Source organism: Chinchilla lanigera, unplaced genomic scaffold (genome assembly GCF_000276665.1).
Source record: "Chinchilla lanigera isolate Chin_1 unplaced genomic scaffold, ChiLan1.0 scaffold00172, whole genome shotgun sequence".
Classification (NCBI taxonomy): domain Eukaryota; kingdom Metazoa; phylum Chordata; class Mammalia; order Rodentia; family Chinchillidae; genus Chinchilla; species Chinchilla lanigera.
Window position 1 is genome coordinate 337,249 of NW_004955573.1, and position 25,364 is coordinate 362,612.

At 49.3% G+C, this 25,364-nt stretch overlaps 1 protein-coding gene across 5 annotated transcripts in view; it reads right to left on the reverse strand.

Annotated features, from left to right (window-relative positions):
* Positions 1-361: 361 nt before the first annotated feature.
* Positions 362-25,364, reverse strand: part of Agfg2 (ArfGAP with FG repeats 2) — a 27,236-nt gene continuing 2,233 nt past the window's right edge. Inside the window, exons 2-14 of one of the 5 annotated variants that reach the window (XM_013509478.1) lie at positions 16,863-16,956; positions 15,216-15,331; positions 13,643-13,796; positions 12,311-12,476; positions 11,500-11,625; positions 10,827-10,859; positions 3,753-3,815; positions 3,345-3,465; positions 3,109-3,188; positions 2,855-2,941; positions 1,361-1,489; positions 732-817; positions 362-509 (exon numbers count right to left, since the gene is read on the reverse strand). In XM_013509478.1, the coding sequence (XP_013364932.1) occupies positions 450-509; positions 732-817; positions 1,361-1,489; positions 2,855-2,941; positions 3,109-3,188; positions 3,345-3,465; positions 3,753-3,815; positions 10,827-10,859; positions 11,500-11,625; positions 12,311-12,476; positions 13,643-13,796; positions 15,216-15,331; positions 16,863-16,956 (1,315 nt within the window). In that variant the 3' untranslated portion in view covers positions 362-449. The remainder of the gene's footprint in view (positions 510-731; positions 818-1,360; positions 1,490-2,854; positions 2,942-3,108; positions 3,189-3,344; positions 3,466-3,752; positions 3,816-10,826; positions 10,860-11,499; positions 11,626-12,310; positions 12,477-13,642; positions 13,797-15,215; positions 15,332-16,862; positions 16,957-25,364) is intronic. The other 4 variants (XM_013509479.1, XM_005413722.2, XM_005413723.2 and 1 more) reach the window with 4 other exon arrangements.

The following is a 25,364-nucleotide window of genomic DNA, read 5'->3' on the forward strand; positions in this document are numbered from 1 at the left end:
AGCAGTGTGGAAAACTGCAAGGGGAGGAAGAGTCCTTCTCCCGGGTACGGCTGGTCAGTGATGGTCACACCTTCCTCTGCCCCTGGATGGGCCGGAAGTGAGGGGACCACTGTGTATGCCCAGGGCAGGCCAGGAGGTCGTGTGCATAACTGGTCATTTGAAAAACACACTGGTCCTCTGGGCCAGCCCTACCTTCCCTCCTTCCTGGGCCCCCTGGTAGGGGTGGCCCGAGGAGGAAGGAGGCCCCTGGGCCACTGCCCCGCGCTGTGATTCATCCGGAAGCCCCCAGCAAAGCATTAGCACCTCCGCCGTCCTCAGGACCCTGCCTGCAGCCAGGCCCATTCTGGTCTCAGACCCACAGAAATGCCTAAGGCAAGGAAGGGGTGACCAGGGCTTTAGGGAGCAGAGGGTCCCCAGAAAATGGGGAAGAGATCCCCCTGCACACAGTGCTACAAGAACGGGTTTGTAGTTGGAGGTTTGGAGGCAAACGGGCTTGGTGAGGATCCAGTCTGGAAGGAAAAGAACAGGAGGTTATTTGACTAGGGAAGAACAGCTGGAAAATAGAAAAAATGCATTTTAGGGGTCCCTTTGCCCGTGGAACCATGGCGTGGAGGGGGAAGACAGCGCTCGGGAAGCAATGACTGAGACACCTGTCCCTGGCTTGGCCTGTCCCACCCCACGCTACCCTCTCCTGGAAGGGTTCTGTCCCCAGCACCACACAGGGCACTCACCATGAAGGGATTGGTAGAGATCCCAGCCGGCTGGCTGAGTGGCCTTTGCACCAGCCTGGTGGGCCCCAAGTCCCCAAAGGAAGAACCTGGGAAGCAAAAGCAGTGCGTCAGCTGACGTGGCCAGCCCGTACTGCCACCGTGAGAAGGCTCCACTGCACCTCCAGGACATAGGCACTTGCTACATCCTAGACAGCTAGAGAGACCCCGGAACTCTGGCGAAAAGGTAGAGCAGCCAGCTGGGCGGCACAGGCAGGTGTGCTGCTCCCCCTACTGGCCAGAAATGGAGCTAGCTCAGAGGTGGGCTGGGGCACAGCGCCTGCATCCCCACACTCCACCAACCTCTGGTTCAAAGCAGCTCTTCCCCACCGGCCTGGATTGACCGTGCGTGGACCTTTACTCCTCGTCATTCACCCTTCGACACTACAGTGTAACAGCGATTTAACTAGCATTCCTGTTGCATTAAATGTAAGCCATCTAGAAATGCTTTAAAGAAGACAGGAAGATATGCCCGGGTCCTGTGTAAATACCAGGCCATTTTACATAAGGGACTCGAGCCCTCGTGGTCCCGTGACACTGAGAGCCGATGGTCTGTCCATGTGGAGGGGAGCAGGGCTCAGAGAAACCCTTACCATTCTGCTGCGGCGTCAGCGAGGTCTGTGGGGGGAACAGCGGTGAGGGGAAGGTGCTGGCAAAGGCCCCAGAGGGTGGCACTGGCTGAGCGAAGCCAGGCCCGGCACTGCTCATCCCAAAGCCAGACCCTGTGGAGTGACACGAGGCTGAGGCAAACTTCCGTGAGGGCTGCGAATGGCTTTCCCTACACCCCTTCCCCCGAAGAGGCCCCCAGTGGGAGGATCCTGGGTGAGTATGGGATTCTTCAGCTTCTCCTGAACCTACCAAGCCAGCCACCCTGCCCGCGGCACCAAGCACAGCAGTCGCTGTGAACAAGGGCACCACACAGAACCTGGGTAGCTCTGTCCCTAGTAAACTGCATACAAGAGGGTGTTTTTACCACTCTCAGCCTCAGCTCTCTTGTCTCTAAAATGGGCACAGTATGTCTCTCTCAGGGTAAAGAAAGTGAGCTCCAGGAGCCCATCCACTCCTCTCCTCGGCCTCAGGACTGCAGACAGCCAGAGGGCGATGGGCAGGAGTTTGAGGACACAGAAGCAGAGGCTTCAGAGGGTGACAAGGGCAGGGTTGTGATTTCACAATCGTCTCCAAGAAGCTTAGGGATACAGACAGGGGCCAGAGACAGGAGACTCCCTGCCACTATCAGCCACATGAAAACCACGTTCAGAACTGGGCTTTTGTTTGATTTTTGCGGTGCAGGAGATGGAACCCAGGCCTTGCAGAGCTTAGGCAAGTGCTCTACCATGAACTACATCCCAGCTGCTATGGTTTAGATCTAAAACATCCCCCAAGTTCTCCTGTTCATAGGAGGAGACTTGGAAGGTGATTGGATCGTGGGGCACTGCATCATCCGTGCACACATCCATGCTGAGTCAGAGCTGAATGTGCTGTGAGGAGGTGGGCCTGGCTGGAAGGGGCTGATCACTTTGCAAGGTTACTCTTTCTCTCTGGCTCTTCCCGCTCTCTGCTTCCTGGCTGCCCTGGGTTGAGCAGTTTTCTGCTGTCAGGTCCTTCCACAATGCCATTTTTGCCCTGGAGCCAGCCAAACATGGACTGAACCCTCGGAAACTGTGAGTCAAATAAACCTCTCCTCCCTTCTGTTCAGGGTGTCAGGTATCTGGTCCCAGCAAAGGGAAAGCTGACCAGTACGCCAGCCCTTTTTATTTTGAGACAGAATCTCATTAAGTGGCCCAAGTGGGGCTTAAACTTACCGTTCTGCCTCAGGCTCACTAGCAGCTGGAATTACAATAGGTGTGCTCTTAGTTTTTTCCTAATCCTAAAATTCTGGCTGTGTGACGTAGGTGCTTTTGCTTTTAGCTGTGGGGGCCTGGGTGAGAACAGGTCTGGTCCAGGCTGGTGAACAGTGGCTGGGGCTGCAATGGGTCTTCTGGCTGCTCCTGACAAACAGGTGTGTGTGTGTGTGTGTGTGTGTATGTGTGTGTGTGTGTGTGTGTTGTCCAAAAGGGGGTGCGTAGGGGACAGTGTAGGTGACTTACCTGGAGCCAGGCCATTGGGCTGGAACGGGTTGGTGGAAGGCAGCTGGGGCTGGGCCGCAGGGGTGGCGAAAGGATTGGTGAAGGCTGCTTGGGGCAGAACAGGAAGACAGAATGAGTTACCTTTCCCCCCCTGCTTAATCCTGTGATGACTGCGTGTTCCTCTACAGCTTGACCTGCCTCTCCCCTCCCCTCCCTGTGCAGTCTCCACTCCTGCCATCAACCCATTGCCGGGCCCCTGGGCAGGCAGGACTCACCTCCAAAGGGAAGTCCTGTGTTGCCGCCGCCAGGCACTGCAGACTGGAGCGCGGGGACCTGGCTGGCCATCCCGAAGATGCTGCGGGATGCGGAGAGAAGTTGGGGTGCTCACCCTCCAGGCCAGGGGACACACGGCCATTGTGCTCTCAGGGCAGGAGGGGGGCCGAGAGGGAGGCGAACAGGAGGAGCTGAAGTGGGGCAAGCGGGGCCAGCCCTGGGGGATGCCTAGACCCACCTGCCAGGGACGCCTCCAGTGGACACCCCAGGTCCCAAGAGGCTGCCCATATCTGCGAGGCTGCTGGGCTGACTGGCAGCTGCAAGCGGAGCGGCACCGAACGGAGTCACCTGGCTGCTCCCTGGGCCACCGTGGGAGATAAAACAGGAAGGGCTGGGTGAGACAGGAGGAAAGGGGCAGGAGGTAGAGGGGGGCTGGGTGGAGGAGTGGGGTGTAGGCAGGGAGGCGCCCCTGGTTGCTCTGAGGCAGCTCGTGCTCCCCTCCGTGTGGGAGGGCTTGTCCCCCTCCCAGTTCCAGGCAAAGTGACAGCTCAGGTGTCCCCAAGCTCCCCAGGGCTGCAAGCTGCCGCTTGGAAATGCAGTTCTTCCTTGAGCCAGGCCACCCTCCCTCCTGTCTAGCTTGGCTTACACTTCCCGGATGGAAATGTCTGTCCCTCCCTCCAGCCAGCACCGGCTTTTATTGATGTGTCACCTGAACGGGCAAGCAGAGGAGGTGGGAAGGACAGCAAGTCCAGAGCACACCCAGGACACACCCAGGGACTGTGCACAAGTCTGCAGGCCTCAGCACACTCCTGAGCTGCCCCCTCTTGGGCACCCTGGTCCCGGGGTCAGGCAGCTTCGAGGGTCTCCTCTCTCCTCGCCTCCAATAACCAAAGCTCAGAGGGCCAGGCTCACGTGCAAGCATCTCAAAACGGCCGGAGGGGCGAGTCTCCGAAATCCTAAGCAGTATCACCGCAGTGTGAGCTCAGGGCCTGAGTCTATCACTGCACAAAACCCTCTTTGTCTGTGTGTCAGACTCATCTGTATTGTGGGACCTTGTCAACCAAGCAGAGCTGCTGTGAAAGTAAACTGAGATCATGGATGCAGAGGATGAAGACTCATTCCTACTGAAGCCAGGCAAACTCTGTCTAGTGTCCGAAGTACAATGGTGCTCGATCAGGCTTTATGACCGGGATATCCCAATGGGAGTCAGAACTGGATTCTAGTAGGGGTTCTGCTACTTGACGTGACTCTGGAAAACCATCCCCTTCTCCGGAGCACCCCCTTCTCCTTTTTGCTGTAAGGGAGATGGAACCAGGGCCTCACGCTTGCTGGGGGAGTGCTCTACCACTGGGCTGCACCCCCAGCCTGCTGAGCCCAGTTTTTCACGCTGCCCTCTCCCAGGGTGGCTGTAAGGACCTTCTGAGGTATTTGAAAGCATATTCTGTAAAGTGTGACACAAACAGGAGGCACTATTTCACTATAAGAAATTATTTCCAGGGTCGGAGGTGCAACCGAAGGTCTCAAAGGAACTGTATGGTGGCTGTTTCAGGTCAGAGCCCAGTGACCAGGGTCCTCACCTGCACCTCCAGCCTCTAGTTTCAGCCGTCAACAAGAGGCCCTAGCCGCTAGCTCCTGCTTGTATCATGTTCAACAGAAGCCTGTCTTCAGAGGGGCCTGCCCTGACCACCAGGGTGAATTTGATCCTGAATTTCCTTTCGTAGCACCCTGTTCTTGTCCTTCATAGCATCTGACATATTTGTAGTGTTGTGCTTTTCTTTTTAGAGACAGGATCTCGCTATGTAGTCCAGGCTGACCTTGAACTCACTATGTAGCCCAGGTTGGCTTCAACTTGGGGCAATCCACCTGCCTCAGCCTCCCAAGTGCTGGGATTACAGGTGCCACCATGTCTAGCCCAGTTTCTTGTTGGTAAAATTTTGGGTTTTTCTTGAGGACCTAGAGCTGTGATTTGATTCTCCACACTCCCCGCTTCTAAAGGCTGTACAAGCCAAGTGTAGTGGTACATGCCTGTAATCCCAGCATTCGGGAGGCTGAGGCAGGAGGATCGCTGTGAGGTCAAGGCCAGCCTAAACTACATAGCAAGACTGTCTCAAAAATAAATAAATAAAAAAAGCCTGTAGGCATCCTTTTTAGGGGCTCCTCCTCCGCAGGGCTACACATGGGTATACCATCAGCAGCTCACCAGGCAGCAGGGAAGACAAAGCCCCTGGGGCCTCCCTGTTGCCAGGTCAAGGCCAGCTTCATCTTACTGAGCATCCGCCCCTCCTTCACCACCCCCCTCCCCACCGCCTGCGCTTTCTCTGTGAACGCATCCCACTCTGGGCTTCCTTTGGTTGCCAGGCTTCCCACCGCAGGACGCAGGCAGCGGGGCGGAGTCTCCAGGCCCTCGCACTTCAGGGAAGCTGGTGTTTCTGAGAAAACTGGCTCCCTCTCCTCAGGTGAATCAGATTCTTCACGCTCTATGTCTGTGCTCTAGGGGCTTCTCCCAGTGAGGACCATGCAGGCCCTCACCGGTCCAGGCTGCTGCAGGTGCTGGTCCGCTGGTTGTGATATGCAGCCTGCAGACACTAGAGGGCAGAGCTGGCCCTGCCCCAAGTGGCCTCGGCTGCTCTGATCAGCTACACGCACACGCAAGAGCGCATGCACACACACAGGCAGCACGGCACAGCCTCACCTCCTGGCAGCTGGCTCAGTGCGCGTGCCTTCGAGCAGTCAGGGAAACTGCAGTTTCGGAAACCTCCCCGCTCTATACTCCTCCTCAGAGATATAAAAATAAAACTAGGCTTGTCAGAAGCGATTCCTGCCTCTCAAAATCTCCTTCCATACTTCCTACCCAGTACACGACCTTGATTCATGCCAGGGTTCAAACCCGGCGCCTCGCACATGCTAGGCAAGCATTCTGCCCGAGCCCCACCCCCCCAGCCGCTCAATGGTCCTTTGTTCAATGGAACACTCATGATCGTGGTGTGAGAAGAAAGTAAGTGAGGAGGCTGAGGCAGGAGGATCGCAAGTTCAAGCCCAACCTGGGCAACTGAGTGAGACCTTGTCTCAAAAAAAGCAGGATTTAAGGCCGGGCATGGTGGTGCATGCCTGTAATCCCAGCACTGGGGAGGCTGAGGCAGGAAGATCATTGTGAGTTCGAGGTCAGCCTGGCTACAAAGTGAGCTCAAGGTCAGCCTGAACTGCATAGCAAGACCCTGTCTCAAAAAGAGAAAAGGGGCTGGGGATTTAGCTCAGCGGCAAAAGCGCCTGCCTGGCAAGCGCAAGGTCGTGAGTTCGGTTCCTGGTACCGGAGAAAAACCAAAAAAAAAAAATCAAAAAGAGAAAAAAAAAAAAAGCAGGATTTAGCTCAGCATGAAGGTCCTGGGTTCAACTATTCAAAAAAAAAAAAAAGCAGGATTTAGCTCAGCATGAAGGTCCTGGGTTCAACTATTCAGTACCACCAAAAAAAGAAAAAAAGAAAGAAAGAAAAAGAAGATAAGGCGAGTGAGAACGGGGTCTGCCACTCAGTGGCATTTGCTTTTGGCCAAGTCTCTGGTCATGTGAGCCAGTTTTCTCAGCTGCAGAGTGTGACACTTTCCTCCTCCGTGGACAAACTACGTCAAAGCTCTCGGCGATGGCAGGAGCCTCCGGATGTTGGCTGCCTCTGGGTCTGGTTGCAGTGTTTGCTTTCTGAGACTAACAGACGCTGGACAAAGTGTTCAGTGCCTAAACAGACTGTCTTCTCTCTGGGTCTGCCTGGTGAGCTGGGTCTTAGTGCAATCCTGTGCCAGGAAGGCATTTCACAACCCTGGGCTGGGGCGCGGCTCGGCGGTGGTGCGTGTGCTTAGTATGCATGACGCTTTGGGTTCAGCTCCCAGCACCATGAAAATAAGAAATAATCTTATCTTGGCTATTTCATCTAGTGCTCCCATTCCTAGGAAAGCTACTCTCTTGGTAAACTGGATATTCCTATGTCCACTTATATTCCTGCCAACAGTGTACAAAAGGGTCCATTTCACCATGTAACATGGGCCACTATCAGTCTTTAGATTTTTTTGTTAATATACAATATTGTCCTTATTTGCATTTCTGATTAGCTAGGTTGAAGATACTTTTTTTTTTTTGACACAGGGCCTCACTATGCAGTTCAGGTTGGACTTGAACTCACTATGAATCCCAGGCTGGCCTCGAACTCCTGGCAATCCCCCTACCTCAGCCTCCAGAGTGCTGGGATTACGAGCATGTGCCACCATGCCTGGCTCCATATTTTTTCTGAATACCATGTGCTTTTATTCCTTGTCCATTATCCCATTCTTTCTGGCTTATGTATAAGAGTTTCACAACTACCTTTGGATATTAACCTTTTTTCTGTATTTTGTGTTGTATCTGCTTCCTGTTTCATAGGTTTAGTGTTTGTTTAGAAACAGGTATTAACATATACACCTGTGGAGTGTCTGTCGGAATTTACAGAGATTTTGTTTCATGGTTCATGGTCACATTATAGTAAGGCTATACGTTTGAAAATAATGTGGTGACCAAAAGGTACAGTAATGTTCAAATTTATGTATTTATTTATGTAGGTTTTTTGACTTCAGAATTTTTTTTTTCCTGTAGCACTGGGAATTGAACTCAGGACCTTGTGCTTGCCAGGTAGACACTTATACCACTGAGCTAGATCCCCAGCCCCTATGTAGGTTTTTTGAGACAAGGTCTCACTTTGTACTACAGGCAGGCCTTGAACTCACTATGTGGCCCACGGTGGCCTTGAACTTACAGCAATCCTCCTGCCTCAGCCTCCCAAGGGATGTGCCACCATGCCTAGCTAAATGTTTAAATTTAGTGCAGTAAAAGACATACTGCCAAACGGGGTGTGCTGGCGCATGCCTGTAATCCCAGCACTTGGGAGGCTAAGGCAGGAGGATCTCCAGGAGTTCGAGGCCAGCCTTGGCTACATAATGAGTTTAAGGTCAGCCTGAACTGCACAGTGAGACCCAGTCTCAAAAAAACAAACCAACCAAAGAAAAGAAAGACACATTGCCAAGAACAATGGGATGAGTGTGTCTGCATCTGGAGGAAGGTGGCTTGAGAATGTAAGGGGAGATGATGGCAATTTGTCTTTAATTACAATACAATTTTAAATTTAAACATTCACTATCTCAGGTTATGATCACCTCATGTTGACCAAACACTTACGGCAATTTCTACCAAATAAAAACATTCCAGTGTGAAAATAAGTAATAGCTTGTGGGAAACCAGGTGAGATGTGAGGCCTAAGTGGCCTCCTCTATGAAGCACCGAGGAAAGGTCAATACAGCTGAGCTCAGGGTGTTTACCTGGGCGCGTACTAATGGATAATGGAAGGCAGATGAATCTTGTGTTACTTTAATTACGTGTACCCACGTTTGAGAGAATAAAAGCAGGGTAAGCTAGATACTTGGGGCTCCTCCGCCTGTTAGAGGCAAGAGCCCCCTGGCTGCCTGCATGCTATGCTAAATCTGTGTCTTTCATCCTCGTTCACTCCCAGGTCAGGGTGACAAACTAGCAGGACTAGGTCCCTGCAAGTGGCGTTGGGAGAGGAAAGACCAGAGTGGGCTGGTTCCCCACGGAGGGCCTGGGCAGGCACCTGGGACTGGTGTGGACCAGTCTCCTAAAATATCTCCTTAAGGGTCAAGATTTATACATTTTCACATTTATATTCTCAGTACCTAGTGAACCACCCGGCATGTGGCAAATATGAATGTTGAATGAATTAAAACTTTAAGATAGGGATAAATATAGTTTACATTTATTTATTTATTTTGTTTTGTTTTTCGTTTTTCTTCCAGTACCAGGAATCGAACTCACGACCTTGCGCTTGCCAGGCAGGCGCTTTGCCGCTGAGCTAAATCCCCAGCCCCTATAGTTTACATTTAAAGGTTTTTTTTTTTCTGTCTTTTTGAGACAGGATCCCGCTATGCAGTTCAGGCTGGCCTTGAGCTCACTTTGTAGCCCAGGCTGGTCTTGAACTCGAAACGATCCTCCTGCCTCAGCCTCCTGAGTGCTAGGATTACAGGCGTGTGCCACCACGCCCAGCTACATTTTAAGTTTCATTTCTAAATTTTGCATGAGTTTAAACAACTACTAAAAACAAACAAAACTTACCAACTTACCTCTTATTTATTTTTTTGTTTGTTTTTTTTTCCGGTACTAGGAATCAAACTCACGACCTTGTGCTTGCCAGGCAGGCACTGTGCCACCAAACTAAATCCCCAGCCCCTTACCTCTTACTTTCATTATTTAAAAATATGCCAAACAAAACATGCTTTGAGTTAAAAAAAATTACATTGTGTCTGCATCCACCTTATTCACTGTATCTGGTACTCTGCAACTTTGGGATATTCCTCAAAGCTAAATGACCTTGAAAAGTAAATGTTTTGAATTGATTTAGGCATTGAGATAGCCATGACACCGTAACTGAAGACACTCACGAAAAAGGACTGCCAGAACTGCTTCAGGAAGTGGCAAGAATGCTGGGATATGTGAGTTTGAAGTAAGAGGAAATATTTTGGATAGATTAATGGCAATGTGCCTTTTACTGTAGTAAATTAAACATTCGCCATATTTTTTGATCACACAACATGTATTCTGGACTGGAAATGTAACTCAGTAGTACAGCACATGCTTAGTATATGTAAGGCTCTGGATTCTATACTCTGTACTATTAAAAAAAAAAACTAATATATAGTGTGCTGATTATAAAGCTCTATTTATATTTGTATTTATATTTAAGAAGATCAAACTTATTGAACTACTCAATCATCTTTATTGCTTTTTATTTTATTTTTTGTCTTTTTGAGACAGGGTCTCGCTATGTAGTTCAGGCTGGCCTTGAGCTCACTTTGTAGCCCAGGCTGGCCTCAAACTCGAAATGATCCTCCTGCCCCAGCTTCCCAAGTGCTGGGATTATAGGTGTGCGACAACACGCCCAGCAAAGGAGAATAGATGGCATTTATTCACCATATTACTTAGAAGAAACTATTAAGTGATAAGCCCTGTTTTTTTATTTGTTTGTTTGGGTACTGGGACCTCGCACTTGCAGGCAGGTGGTTGTGCCCCTAAGCTATATCCCCAGCGCTTTGCTTTCTTATCTACCTATTCTACCTAGTAATCTTGTGAGAACTATCCTAGTCTACTCTACTGATTTACTAAATGCCCAATGCATCTCATAGGTTTTGGTTTGTGAATCTTAAGGTTCACTGTCAGTTACTTTAAGTACATGACCGTGAGAACTTCCCTGTGAGTTTTAACTTTTAACTTTTTTTTTTTCCGGTACCAGGAATCGAACTCACGACCTTGCGCTTGCAAGGCAGGTGCTGTGCCGCTGAGCTAAATCCCCAGCCCCATTAACTTTTACTAATGTGTCTCTTAGTGGCCCATTAAAAATACATAAAATCAAAACAAAAGCAGCCCAACAGTTCTCAGTGGCACAGGGGAAAGTCTCAGCTTTGCCTCTTTGTGGGCCTCACGCCAAGGTGACCTGATGAACTCCCTCATCTATAAAACAGCTCAGTGGTGATAACTCTTTGGGTTTGGTGGGGCTGAGTATTGAACCCAGGGTCTCACGCATGCTTAGTACATGCTCTCCCACAAAGTCCTGGTGAAGCTGTACACGATCCCTTCAGAATTAAAAACTGTATGGTCAGAGGCTCGGGTAGGCTGCAGGGTGAGAAGAATAACTTACCAAAGCTGTAACTTCCTGTTAGCATCCGACTGGCTGGCAGTGAGGGTGGAGAAGGGGAAGGGAGGGGAAAGGAGAAAGAGAGTGTGTGTCACTGGCTTGTTCACAGACATTCGGGTCTACAGTCCTCCAGCTGCCCTGCCCTCCTGGCGTCCAGGACGTCCAAAGGAAGAGGCAGCCCTGAGGCTGTGAACGCTGATGTCCGGAGGCTGACGGGGAGGAAGCAGGTGCTTGAAAAAGGCCTTCAGAATCTCCTGCAATTGGCGTTCACAGGCCTCTGCCCTTAGAGGGACGGTGAGGACTTCTGGAGATGACCTTGAACTTGACCCAGCCTGAGCCTTGGGGGCCAGTGTATCACACACACAATCAGAGCACTTTCGAGAAAAATTCCTGCCATGCTTAATTTGTCTAGGACTCAGGTCCTTCACACTTCCCTGTCAGAAATCATCTCGTGTAGACCCTGCTCAGCCCCTGCTGCCACGGCAGCCATTTCCTTCCGTGAAAAACAGGGCCAGAGCGCCCGTGCTCCCGCCAGGCATGTGCCACACCTCCTTCCCTGGGGCTGCTTCTCTCTGCCACCTCCTTCATCAGGTCAGTAGTGATGTGAGTGAAGGGGGACGCTGGGGGGTGGACAGCTGTTGCCACAGGAGGAGAGAGGCGGTGGGTGGCAGTTTACCTGTGGGCCCCGGCTGGGCCTGGAAGGGGGCTTGGGCTGCGGGAGGGAGGCTTCCGAAGGCAGAAGAGCTGGGATTGCTGCCGAAGGCATCAAAGTTGGCAAAGCCCCCATGGGAAGGTGTCTGGCCTGTAGGTGGAAGGAATATAAAGCTTGGATAGAGAAAAATTTTCTGCACAATTACGTAACACCTACTAATTCTACAGGGGACACTCTTAGGGGACACTGCCTTTCCAGAGTTCCCTCTGGGGAGACAGCGCCGAGGCCCGAGGCTGACAGCCGGGCCCATGAGGGGACGGGGCCCTGGAAGTCTCCAACTTCACTCCCTGCATCTTCTATCCTTAGTCCAGGAGGCATTAATATTTTTTGTCAAGGCCTAGTGTGGGGCAGAATCCTGTGGAAAGAAAAAAAACCCTTTTTTTGGGGTGGGGGAAGAGACTTGAGAAAAAGAAAAAGGGAAATTAGATATTGTACAGCTTTGTCTAACACTCTGCTGGCTACTGATGATGTCTGAGAAGAGGAAGGGGAAACGGAACACACGATAAGCCACCTCTTCCCATTAAAAGCTCTTTCTGAGTTCTAAGAGGAGGAGCTGGGAGCCCCCGCTGTAACGGGGGGCCACATGTAATCCCATACGTAGTCTCTGCCGCACGGTCCCTCCCAACCCTCCCAGGTAAGCTGCTTCTGAACAGCCATCGCTTCATTCGAGTGAAGAGATCAAGAGCCACGGAAAACCTGGGCACCCGGGCGACTGAACGTGCTGTGTTACAGGCGCATACACTATAGAGAGGTTCTCACTGCAGGCCCTGCTTACCCGCAAAGGCCGGGAACGCAGCAAAAGACGGTGTCACCTGGGGAGCAGCAAAGGGGTCTCCCCCGATGTCAGCCAGCAGGTCCGTGCTGGCTTTCTTGGCGGAGGAGTGCAGAGGAGGCTGGGAGCTCCGGGCCTGGGCTGTCCGAGCCTGAGACTGGCCGGCAGACTTGGGGGAGAAGGACAGCATGTGGCACTTAGAATCCCAGAGAGGACCCAGGGCCCTGTATGCTCCCCAGGCTGCCCCACAGACAGGCAAAGGGACACAGGCAGAAGTTGTCTTAGCTCCTCTCAGAACTCAAATCGAATTCATCTTCTATGAGTCTGATTGAAAAACACAGTGAATATTTAAAGAAAAATTTTTTTTTTGTTACTGGGAATCGAACTCATGACCTCACACTTGCCAGGCAGGTGCTGTGCTGCTCAGCTGTATCCCCAGCCCTAAAATTTCTAAAAATTATAACAAGACACATTGCCATGAATCCCCCTCGAAATACTTTCGTTTTCCTTTGAACACTCTTAGCCCATTACTCCTGCTAATTTGTTTCCCATTTGTTTGGTTTTTTTGAGTGCCACGTGTTGAAGCAGCTCTGCAAGTCCTCTTTCCTAAGTGTCTTTACTTGTGCTGTCATGGCTGCCTTGATGTCCTGAATCAATTCAACAGTTCCCTCTCATGGTCGTTTTGACTTTGGGGAAGAAACAGAAGTTGCACGGTCCCAGATCTGGTGAAGAGGGTGGAGGAGGACACACCTCGTGTTTTCACAGCTCGCCTTTCCATTGGATGGCACTTAGCAGCAGCATTCACCATATTTTTGATCACAACTCATAAAGACACTCGCAAGAGAGGACTTCCAGAACTGCTGCAGGAAGTGGCAATATCAGTGGGATAAGTATGTTCAAAGCAAGAGAGAGTATTCTGAGGCAGAATCATAGCAATGTATCTTTTATTTTAATAATTAAAAAATTTTTTAAACTTTCACTATACATTGTGATCACACCTCATATAGCAGGGCCCAGAACTGCATATTTGCAAGCACATTAGTCAAAATAACTCTGAAATACACAGGAATGTGCCCAACAGTGTCCTTGGGCCTCGTTTTCTCAGAGCGAAGAATGGTCAGGATTGGAGGTGACTTCCTCACATACCACTCCCTGTTGGGTTCTATCTTCCAAGGGTTATAAAGTCCAGAGGTGAGAGATGCCAGCTACAGGGAACAGCAGCGCTGAGGACTAACTCACAGCTCCTCTTCTGTTGTGTGATTTAGGACAGTGGCACCCGTCTCATGCCCACCTCACCCGATGCCCACGTCAACGAGCAGGGCAGGTCTGAGTTACCTGGCTAGAGGTGGCGGCAGCATCTGTGACGGATGGCATGGGATCCCCCAGAAGTGTCCTCTGGGGCTTCCCTTCTGGCATGGAGCCCTGGACAGGGGTGGAGGTGCTGCCTTTGGTATAAGCGGGCCCCTTGACTTGGTCCGGGGGGACGTACCTTTGAGAAAGGACAGGCAGGCTGTAAAGAGGGCAGAAACCCTGGACCAGGCTCAGTTTATGTGCTTGAGAAAACACAGGTTACAGAGGTCAAAGTCCTTCCTCATGTTTTCTTTACAGATCCCCTCCTTAGGGTTAAGGGAATTTAGCAGCTTTGAAAGTTCTGCTCTCTAGGGACTGAGGGCGTAGCTCAGTGCTACAATGCTTGCCTAGCATAAATGAGGCTGGGTCTAACCCCCAGTCCTGCCCAGAAAAATAAACAACGTTCGGACTTTCTTGAGCACGTCCTTGAGCACCTGATGGTCGTTTCTTCTGTAGCAGTGTTCAGTATGCCCTGGGCTGCCCCTGCTTTCCTTTCCTCTCTCCCTCTTCTTTAGACATCATAAACTACCTGGGCTTCAAGTAACCACACACACAATCATGCCGAGTCCCATTCTCCAGCTCGCTATCAAGGTCCCCCTTGTCACTTCCTGGCTGTTTCTTCCTCGGTCCTGGGTGCACAGAAAAGGTGCTGGCCTCGCATTCTCAGAGCTCACAGGCTGTCCTGTCCTCCAGGTCCTGCTACTGCTGATAAGATTCCCTTCTACAGCTGATAAGATCCCTTGGAATCCCTTCACCCTGGGAGGCCGAGGCAGAAGGGTGGCAAGTTCATGGCTAGCCTGGGGAATTTAGCAAGACCTTGTCTGAAAATAAACAAATAGGGAAAAAAAGGGGGAGGGGGAAGGGGAGCTGGGGATGTAGCTCAGTGAGAAGGCCTCAGTATCACACACAAAAAGGACCCTTCTCACTGAAGTATATGCGGTCTTACTTCGGAGACATTATGACAAGATTCAGTGACATATTTGTTTGCCTGTTTTTGAGACAGGGTCTTGGTAGGTAGTTCAGGCTAGCCTCGAACTCACAGCGATCCACTGGCCTCAGCCTCCTGATCAAAATCATGGTTTACCAATGTTAATCTTCTTGCTTTCTGTGTTGTCTTCCCCACTTGAAAATCACCCCTAGGCCCAAAGCCCAAACAACTGGAGAGAAAACCTGGACAGAGAAAGCAAAGGAGAATGGAACTGCTGTTTTCTTTATCAGGAAAACAGAAAACCTACAGACCATGAATAAAACGATGGGCTTGGTGGATAGAGGTATAGCCCACGTGATTTCAGCCATCTCTCCTCACATGTGAGATCAGTTGAGCTATAAAAACTACCTCACACTCTCATCAGCCTATCTCCCCGTGCTAACCTAGTCTCCCCTAAAGCTGCCATTAGTACCCATTGTCCTTCCATGTGGACTGTTTTGAAGACAGAAATTTTAATTGAATCTAAGTGGAACAGACTCAACCCAAGCCCACACGACTTGGAAACCGGACTGTCAGAGGAAGCATGTCTTGGACACACGTCTCCACGGCAATCTCTTCCTTCTTCCTTACCATCTTTTCTTTTCATATTTTTCCTGGAGAAACTCCTTCACCTTCTGGGGATCCCTGGAATCTGGTATTAAAGATGTCCGAGCATCAAAAAGACCCAGCCAGATCTTCCTGCAGACCTGAAAGAACAGGACCAGGTGACAGAAGAGCTGGAGCAGAAAGCATGAAATATGAACCATCATGTTGGTGTACCTTTCCCCAGTAACCACTTTCAGTGTTTCCATCAATAAAGATTTATTGAGCTTGGACAGTGCTAGGATCTGGATCTATTCAGTATGATCAAAAAATATGGTAAATGTTTAAATTTTTAAAAATGTATTACAGTAAAAGACATCAATACCCTTCTATACCCTCAAAATACTCCCCCTCGCTTTAAACACCTCCCACGGTTCTTGCCATTTTCCGAAGCAGTCCTGGAAGTCCTCTCTCGTCAGTGTCTGTAGTTGTGCTGTTGTGGCTTCCCTGATGTCCTAAATCGATTAAAAAACATTTCCCGTCCACGGTCATTTTCTCATTTTCACTCTGGGGAAGAGCCAGAAGTCACACAGTGCCAGACGGAGTGAATAAGGTAACACGGACACTGTGTCACGTTTTTATGAGCAGCCTTTCCACCGGATGGCACTGGGGAGCAGCAGTCTTTGGATTTTTTGTCACACTGCATGCAAACACAAAAGAGGATTTGCAGAACTGCTTCAGAAAGTGGCAAGAACGATGGGATAAGAAGCAGGTGGCATTTTGAGGGAGATTCATGGCAATGTGTTTTTTACTGCAATAAATTTTTTAAAAGTTTCAACATTAACTGTCTATTTTGATCACAGTACCTACAAATCAGACTCCTGTCCTCGATGAGTTTCTAATCTAATGGGAGCTCCGTGCCTTAGACAAATAAAGCTAAATTTGTAATTACACACTGTTATGCATATTGAAGAAGGAAAATTCTCTAGCCATGAGAATTCTGGACAACTAGGTCTGGATGGGAATGAGGTCAAGGAAAATTTTCAGAGCCCTTGATGTTACCCTGCATGTAACCCATTTACCTGTAAGCTACAAGTACTGCTCACACCAAGGTCACCAACTTTTGGTCAGCAGATTTAGCTAGGGAATGGCTTTAACTGCCTGTCAAGTGAATGACGTGGACTTAAAAACCCAGGTAGTCCAGGCTCAAGGCAGCAGAACTGTCCCCAGTTCCTTTCCGGGCTGCTGGCCCAGGTACCTCTGAATGTGCATCAGCACAGACCTCTAACCATTTCCCTGAGTACCTAGGGGCCCCCTAGAGAGATGTTGCTCCTTCTTTTGATTCCTCATAAAGGGGTATAGACAAACCACATTTGTATAACTAAGGTTCTATATGTAAGTATTCAAAATACACAGAAGACATGAAATCTCATATGCTGGCTGGGTGTGGTACACTTGGGAGGCTGAGGCAGGAGGATCATCTCAAACTCGAGGCCACCCTGGGCTACACAGTGAGTCCATGCCAGCCTGAACTACATAATGAGACCCTGTTGACAGAGAGACAGAGAGACAGAGAGAGAGAGGAACTCAACCCCAAAAGAAAACTGTGGGTTTTTTTTTCTGATACTGAGGCAAAGCTCTGCTGGCAGGCAGGGCAATGGCAGGCTCCTGACGGCTCCCTGAGGGACAGCTCACCTCATTTCCACGAGACTGCAGGAACACTACCTCAGGTTCCGTGAAAGTTGTCATGGAGATGGACTTGACTCGATGAGGCGGGTTCAGGCCTCTCCTGGGGGAGGGAGAAAGCAAGAGAAGTATGACACGGTTAGCACAGCAGGTCTAACTTACAGGTGGCAGGAGAGGGAGAAAGGATAAAACAGCACATAGCTGGGCTGGAAAGAGAGACCCCTGCTCAAGGCTGGGCTGTAGCTCAGCTCAGTGGTGGAACACTTGCTCAGCATGTACAAGGCCCCTATTTTATTGAGTCAGGATTTTGCAACATCACTAAACTGCCCAGACTGGCCTGAAATACATGACCCTCCTGCCTCAGCCTCTCAGGGTGCTGAGATTATAGGAGTGCATGATTATGCCCAGCTAGGAAGTCATCTTTAAGAAAAGAAATGTTCCAGCTTTTCTTTTTTTTATGAGTAGATCTTTCAATAACGCAGGAAGAAGTCAAGTTCAACCATGAGCTATGAAGGCCTGGGCCAGGAATACAGATCCTGTTGTGAGGCTTTTGTGCATGCTCTGTGTATTGTTACCTCCCTGGGAGTCCAGCCCACAGGAACTGTGTGGAGACAACAGCACAAAAGGCGACTTCCCCACCTCACTCACTGGTCTCCGGAGTCTCCATCCTAACAGGGGAACCTGGGGCTAAGCTGCATGGGTTCCCCTTCTTTACGCCTTAAGGTTTAGTCTGGTCTAGAGCTACTGCCCTCCTATTAAAACTGGCCAGCCAGGGCTAGGGATTTAGCTCAGCAGCAAAGCGCCTGCCTGGCAAGTGCAAGGTCGTAAGTTCAGTTCCCAGTACTGGAGAAAAACCAAAAACAAAACAAAACAAAACAAAACAAAAAACTGGCCAGCCAGGCATGGTAATCCCAGCACTCAGGAGGCTGAGGCAGGAGGATCGTTGCGAGTTTGAGGCCAGCCTGGGCTACAAAGTGAGCTCAAAGCCAGCCTGAACTGTATAGCGAGACCCTGTCTCAAAAAGACAAAAAATAAAAATAAATAAATAAAACTCACCAAATATAAATAAACAAGTTAGAGAGACCACAGACACATGGAGGGAAGACAGTCTCAGCTGATAAGACTTATTTGGACTTTTTAAAAACTGTACAAATCTAGATGTTAACATTGTAGTCAACCCTCCATATCTATGAGCTCTGCAGCCATGGAATCGAACAACTGGGAGTGAAAATATTTGGGGAAAAACTGCATCTGTACTGAACATGTACAGACTTTCTTCCCTGTCATTATTCCCTAAGAACAACTATTTACATGGGGAGCATTTACATTATAAATAGTCTGGAGAGCATTTGAAGTATGCGGGAGAAGCCTGGTGCTGCCGTGGATGTCTGTAATCCTAGCACTCTGGGATGCGCAGGCAGGAAGATTGCAAGTTCAAGCCCAGCCTGGGCAATTTAGCAAGACCTTGTCTCAAAAAATAAAAAGGGCTGGAGATGTAGCTCAATGTCAAGGCCTTGGTTTCAATCTCCAGTACTCCAAAAAAAAAAAAAAAAAAGAGAGAGAAAGAAAGAAAAAACAAAAAACCCAGAAGGACATGTGTAGTAAATGCCACACCATTTTTTTTTTTTTTGGTTTTTCTCCGGTACCGGGAACCAAACTCACGACCTTGCGCTTGCCAGGCAGGCGTTTTGCCGCTGAGCTAAATCCCCAGCCCCGCCACACCATTTTTATATAAAGCACTTGGCCATCATGGATTTGGGGAAGGTGTTCCAGAACCAATCCCCCCAAAGATACCCAGGGGTGACTGAGTTTGCAATAGGATTTTGGCTGATGTCCTCAGGAAAACAAAGGGGGAACAAACAGATGACATTTTCCAAACAGGAATCCTAAAAACCATAAAGGTCAGGAACACACACTCATTCACACCCACAGGTGCACACACAGAACAAAGGTGCTCCTGCCAGGTCTGGGGGACGGCAGCACGTGTCAGCGTAAGTGGGGGGAATGAACGCGACTGCTGACATAGTGCAAAGTGAACTGCGACAGTCGGCACTCTTTGGGATGATAAATTACTCATTAAGGCATTCAAACAAAGGATCAGGCAGGGCAGGCTCCAGTGGAGGTCATTTTCAACTAATTCTGCTGCTAGACTTTTAAGTGAAAGGTCTTGAGATGCGCTTAAAAAAGACTAGCAACATCAGAGAGGTCTGATGCCCTGTGGAAAGGTAAAAGCAGGGAAACCAAAAGCAAGGCTTTGGTTCTACACATCAAACAACAGCTCTTAAATATCATCGGCCCTGAACTCTCTTCCCATCACCCTTCCCAGATACTCTAGTTTTCTCTCCCAAGGCCTTTCCTGCTAATGGCCCAGTCTGGTTTGCCTTTCAATTCCAGCCTGCTTTTTGTTGTTTTTTTAAGCCCAGACTGACCTTGAACTCAAAGTGATTGCCCTGCCTCAGCCTCCCAAGGGCTGGGATTTCAAGTGTGCGTCACCACGTCCAGACCAGCCTGCTTTTATACTCTTCCCATTGCTCTTTGTCACCTTAACCCCAGGTCCTTCCCTTTTCAGTGCCAGGCCTCCCTGTAGCCTGGTCAGAATTACCTCACTGTCCCTATGATCTTGGTCCTTCACCTCCTACTATTAAAATTTTTACTTTGCCAAAATAAGAGCCCTTACAGTAGGCACTTTGGGGGATGGGAAAATTACAGGGCCTCATCTCTGACCAAGGACTTGGGAAGCCCACATCGGGGCCCCGCTCGCTCTGCAAGGGAGGTCATTCGGTGGACACTGACAGATCCGGAAGAACACGGCTCCAGGATGCAGTGGCGGGGGAAGGAAGCGAACCTCACAGGAATGGCAAAACCTGTTATGTTTACAGTAGAAAAACAGATCCCGAGTCTATTACAAGAAGGTCACTGACATTTCCGGAAGAGACAAGAGGAACTGTTGGCGAAGTGTAAACAGGGAGGTGCGCTTCCATCATCCAAGGGGGGCCTCACCCAGACATCAATCAAAAGGGGATGCTGGAACCACAGAGGACTGAGCTCGGACTGGAGGGTTTTGGTGAGGGGGGGTGAGGCGGGGTGGGGGTGCAGGGAGGAGATGATAGGGCGAAAGGCAGGCAGAGAAAGTAAGGAGTGATTTAAGTGCCTTGGGCCAAGTGAATCTGATGGAACAGGATGTTTCCGTAGCGCAGTACAAAAAGCCTTGCTCTGACCTTGATGTCTGTAGGCTGGATTATGTAGAACCAGAGCCACAGTCTGGGGGCAGGGAGAGTCTTCACAAGGCAACACTCTGCAGCCCAGGAAGAGGGCCTAGGCCCAGGGCCTGTGAGTCAGACTGTCTCTGAATCACAGGGAGGCCATTGCTGGCAGAGACAAGCAATTTAGAAACCAGCCGTCTGCTGCCAGCGGCTGAAAGCAAAGGGTCTAGGTGTGTTGCGCTTCACGGGGACACACCGGGGTCACGCTGCGGGCCAGTGTGAGTCACTGGCCTGGAATTCAACAGACCCAGCCCTTGGACATGCACCTCTTGGCCCCAACACAACTCCCCAAAGAAAGTTAGAGGGAGGGCACTGCCCTTCAGCTATCACAACAAATCCGTTCTGTCACTTTTCACTCAGGAGGTGCTAGGGGAATACAGAGATAAATTATTTGCCCAGAATAGAGCAAGTTTTTCCATTCAAAAGCAAGTGTGTTACTAGGACTCCAGCCTTAAACCCATCATGCTCCTTTTTACCTACTTTGGTTTCTTTTTCACTGGGCACCTAACAGCAGTTGAAGTTACTGTAAAATCTGGGCTGGTGAAAGCCCGATTCTCCCTGCCTGTCCCTCTTGGGTCCATTAATCACACAACTGTGTCCACAAAGGCCACACCTTTTGTTTTTCTGTGGTCATCACCCTCAAGCTGGCCTATATTTTGTTTCTATCTCACTTCATAAAAACATCAAACCTGCTCAGCTGCTCTGATAAGAAGGTTCTGCCAGGTCAACAGTGGAAAAAAACCAGTTCCACCCAGCACCCAAGTTCTTTTATTTGTGCCACATTTGAACTTGGGAGTTCCTCACCTCTAAATGTTTGTGCTCCAATTCACAGCTTCTCTGCACCTGGGCTTCCACTCCTCGGGCTCTAAGGGGGGACAGCTGATCACTTTCGCTGTCTTCCTGGGCTCATTTTTAACAGCCCCCAATAGGAGGCTCTCCTATTACCCTGCCCCCCGGGGCCAATGTCACTTGGAGGAAACCTCTTCCTTATCTAAATTCTGCTTCAACCCCATTTCCTTTGTTCTTCGTGGGCAGCCATGATAAACAACTTCCTACTGTGCAGCGCGGGGTAGGACCCCACAGCATTAGCGCACACTTCTCTCTCTCAGGCTCAACCTCAATCCTTTTGCATTTTTCCTCTTCACGCTTTCTTCATCTTGTTTTGCCAACTGCTTACTTCTGTATGGGACTTTCTGAGGCACTCACGGCCTCTTTTGATAAAGAGCTGAAATCGGCAATTGAGGGGAGACTCTGTCTAGTCCACCTCTGCCCAGCAGAGAGAAGGAAAGGAGGTGAGGCGGGGAGGGAGTGATGGGGCTGAGCAGGGACAAGGTACATGTGTGCCTCTCCAACCCGGACAGACGGAAAAGTACTGAATTATTGAGTAACATGCGACATCTTTCCTTCCCTGGAGATAAAACTGCTTCAGTGAGGAACCATGACTACTAACGAGCCAGACAGGGACATTAAGGCACATGTCATGTAGGAATGTGTGACAAATGGACAGCTGTCAAACGAATCTCTTTGAGTTTGACCCCTTGAGTCTGACCCCTGTTCTCACAGTAAAGTTGGACAGAAGTAGAAGAGACAAATACATAGCTGGGTGTGCTGGTGCACGCCTGGAATCCCAGCTACTCGGGAGGCTGAGGCAGGAGGCGCATATGTTGGAAGCAAGCCTAGGTAATCTGGTGAGACTCAGTTGCAAAACAAAATTTAGAAAAGAGCTGAGTATGGTGGGGCATGGCTATAATCCCAGCACTCAGGAGACAGAAGCACGAGGATCACACTGAGTTTAAGGACAGTCCAGGATACACAATGAGTTCATGGCCAGCCTAAACTACACAGGGAGACTTTGTCTCAAAAAACAAAAACAAAAATTCCAAGCACTGGGGAGGGTGAAGCAGGAGGATTGCTGGGAGTTCAAGGCCAGCGTGGGCTACATAGTGAGTTCAGGACTAGCTGAACCACATAGGGAGACACTGTCTCAAAAAAACAGGAAAAAACAAATAAACAAACAAACAAAAAAACAAAAAAACCAATCAGACAAACAAACACTTAAAAAAAAAAAAGCTGAGGATACAGCTCAGAGCTCCCTGGGTTCAACCCCCAGTACTGGGGTGGGGGGCAAGGAGGTAAATATCATCAAGACCTAAAAGATTAAAGAAAGACCCAAACAGCTAAGTCATGGAACCTTGTCATTTTTTGCTGAAAAAACTTAGTGTCAAAGTTAGTGCCTATCCCTAATGTCAGTGACACCCAGGTTTGTTGTTTGTTTTTTTTTTATACTGGGAATCAAACTCAGGACCTTGCACTTGCTAGGCAGGCACTTGTGTCCCTGAGCTATATCCTTGGCCCGAGACCTCAGGTTTTAACATCCATTTTCTTTCTAAACAGTGGGTTTATCTATAAGGCCATTCAGGCAAATGGGAACAAGAAAGGACATTTAAGGCATCCTTTTGAAGATAGATGCTTTTGAGAGACTTGTTTCCTTCTCCCCGTCCCAGTACGATGTTACAGGCCCCCGAATCCAGGGCTTTTGTACTGTGCTACAACCCCACCCTGTTTTATTTTTAGACAGGGTCTTGCTAATTTGCTCAGGCTGGGCTCAAACCTGCAATCCTCCTGCCTCAGCCTCCCAGAGTGCTGGGACTACAGATGTGTGCCAGCACGTCCAGCGGCAACTTTTACCTCATTTTAAGCACCAAATGGCAGGTTCACCTTCCAGTAGAAGTCAGAACAATAAGTACACATACAAACATATGCATACGTTAGGGAAATTAAAAGGATCCAAATCCAGGTTAAGGAAATTAGGTATTGGAAGAAAACCAAATTAGTAAAACTAGGTCAAATTTGGGACGTACAATTGTGGCAGCACATATGCAAATTTAGAAACAGCAAAAACTAGCAGCCTGTCTCAGGCCTGCACACCAACGCTGTAAGGCTGGGCTACAGCTGAGAAAATATTTCTCACTGAAGAAGGGAGAGAAAGGATGGGCTCGCGCATACAGGGATGAAGACATAATCGTACCCACTCACCGATATTAGAATACACATTTTCCCTCAGATCTTAGCAGGCTCAACTTTAGCTGCAATAGCCAGTTTTGCTACATCAGCCAATCTAGCCAGCTGGGAACCCTGACAGTTCCGCACACTGCCCCAGCAGCCTCCCTCCCCCGAGAGAGACGCACATTTGGAACAGAGTCATCAAAAATTGGCCTTTAAAAGAAACCAACCCTGCTGTCTCCCTTCTCCAGCCTGGGTGCTAAGGATGACATTTCAAAATGTTTCCTCAATATGCTCTTAATTTTTTAAGATACTGGGGATTGAACTCAGGACCTTCACCATGAGCTACATGACCAGCCCATGTATGTATGTATATAAGTATTTATTTATTTGAGACAGGATCTCACTACATAGTCCAGGCTGGCCTTGAACTTGCAGTAATCCTCCTGCCTCAGCCTCCCAAGCGCTGGGATACCAGCCCTTCAAAATTTTTTTTTCCTTTTAAATTTGACACAGGGTCTGACTAAGTTACTAAGTTGCCCTGGCTGGCCTCAAACTTGTGATCCTCCTGCCTCAGCCTCTCAGAGCACTGTAGGTGTGCCCCTCCACACTCAGTTATTATACTTATTTTAACAAATATTTCTTCTCTTCGCATCACACCTCAGTAGGAGCTCCCACTGCTATCTACCTCATACTGAGCCTTTATTTCATAGCACTGAGCACCACACACAATCATATAAAGAAGGATTTATTCACAGCCCACGGCCTCTGTAATCAGGGAAGAAGATGGGGGCTTTGTCATTACCATCACTTCAGTATTTTAAACAGCATTGCAGGTTCTCAGGGTACTCAATAAATGCTTGTTGACTCACTGAATGAATAAAACTGTAGGCTAGGCCGGGTGTGGTAGCACACGCGTGTAATTCCAGCACTTGGGAGGCTGTGGCAGAAGGATCATTGTGAGTTGGAGACCAGCCTGAGCTACAAAGTGAGCTCAAGCCCAGCCTGAACTGCACAGGAAGACCTTGTCTCAAAAAGACCAAAAAAAAAAAAAGAAAAAGTGCAGGCTGCTGGCCTACCACAATTTTGACTTCCTACCACCACAAAATCCTAATCTACAAGCAATCAGCTGGGTGGACTGCAGATGCTAACTGGTCTATGCGCCACAAGGAAGCCATGTCTCTCCGTTGTTGGCTTCACTGTTTGTGACCTCTCATCTGGCAGACAGCAAGAATCACTCCCTGCCTCATGCCGTCTGCCTGGGGTCCACCTGCCAGCTCCTAACCCTTCTTATGGTGAAGAGGCAAGTATACTTTAAGACACTTTAAAAAAGGTTTATTATATGCCTTTCCCTAGGCTACACTAATTAGAACTCCAATTAGGAAGTGAGAAACTCCTCCAGAACAAGGGCTGTCACAGCCAGGGAAACTTCAGCTTTGTGGGAGAGTTTCCCCCAGTATCTCTCTCCTAACCTCAGTACGCCTTCAGTTCAGTTTCATACTGGTTTAGGTTCTCTTTTTCCCCTCTTTGGTACTGGGGCAGTCCCCCACCCCCTGATTTTTTTAAAGAAAATTTTGAGATGGGATCTCACTGAAGCTGCCCAGGCTGGCCTTGCACTTTTTGATCCTCCTGCCTCAGCCTCCCAGGCTGGCCTTGAACTTTTGATCCTCCTGCCTCAGCCTCCCAGAACATTGGGATTACTGGCCATGCCTCACTTTGGCCTAGCCCCTTGCTCCTTTACTCTTAAGTCCTACTTGCAAAGGGTTGGCCTTGTATCTTATTTCCTAGCCACTGAAATATGTTCCCTACCATCTACCACCTTGAGAACTATGCTCTCAGTGATTGGTGCTTCACCAAAATATTAGGCAAAAATACCCTTTTCTAGAATTTCCTGAAACTACAAAAGGGCTGAGAGTCTTCTTACTTGGTTTTATGGGAACAAGAGATCCTGAGGTGCTAAGTCCCACTCAGTTTGCCAGCTTGAGGTACACGCCCCAGAGAGCGCCAGTCCTCTTGAGGCACCTCCTGTTAAACTCTCAACCCCTAGGCTGCAGCCACCAGATCTCAGGTGTCTGACATTTCACTGCTGAGATGACAACAGGGAGACTGACCGTGGGGGAGGGGCTTATGGTTCTACAAACAGTTGTGTTTTGTTGGTTTTTTTTTTTTTTTTTTTGTCTTTTTGAGACAGGGTCTTGCTATGCAGTTCAGGCTGGCCTTGAGCTCACTTTGTACCCCAGGCTGG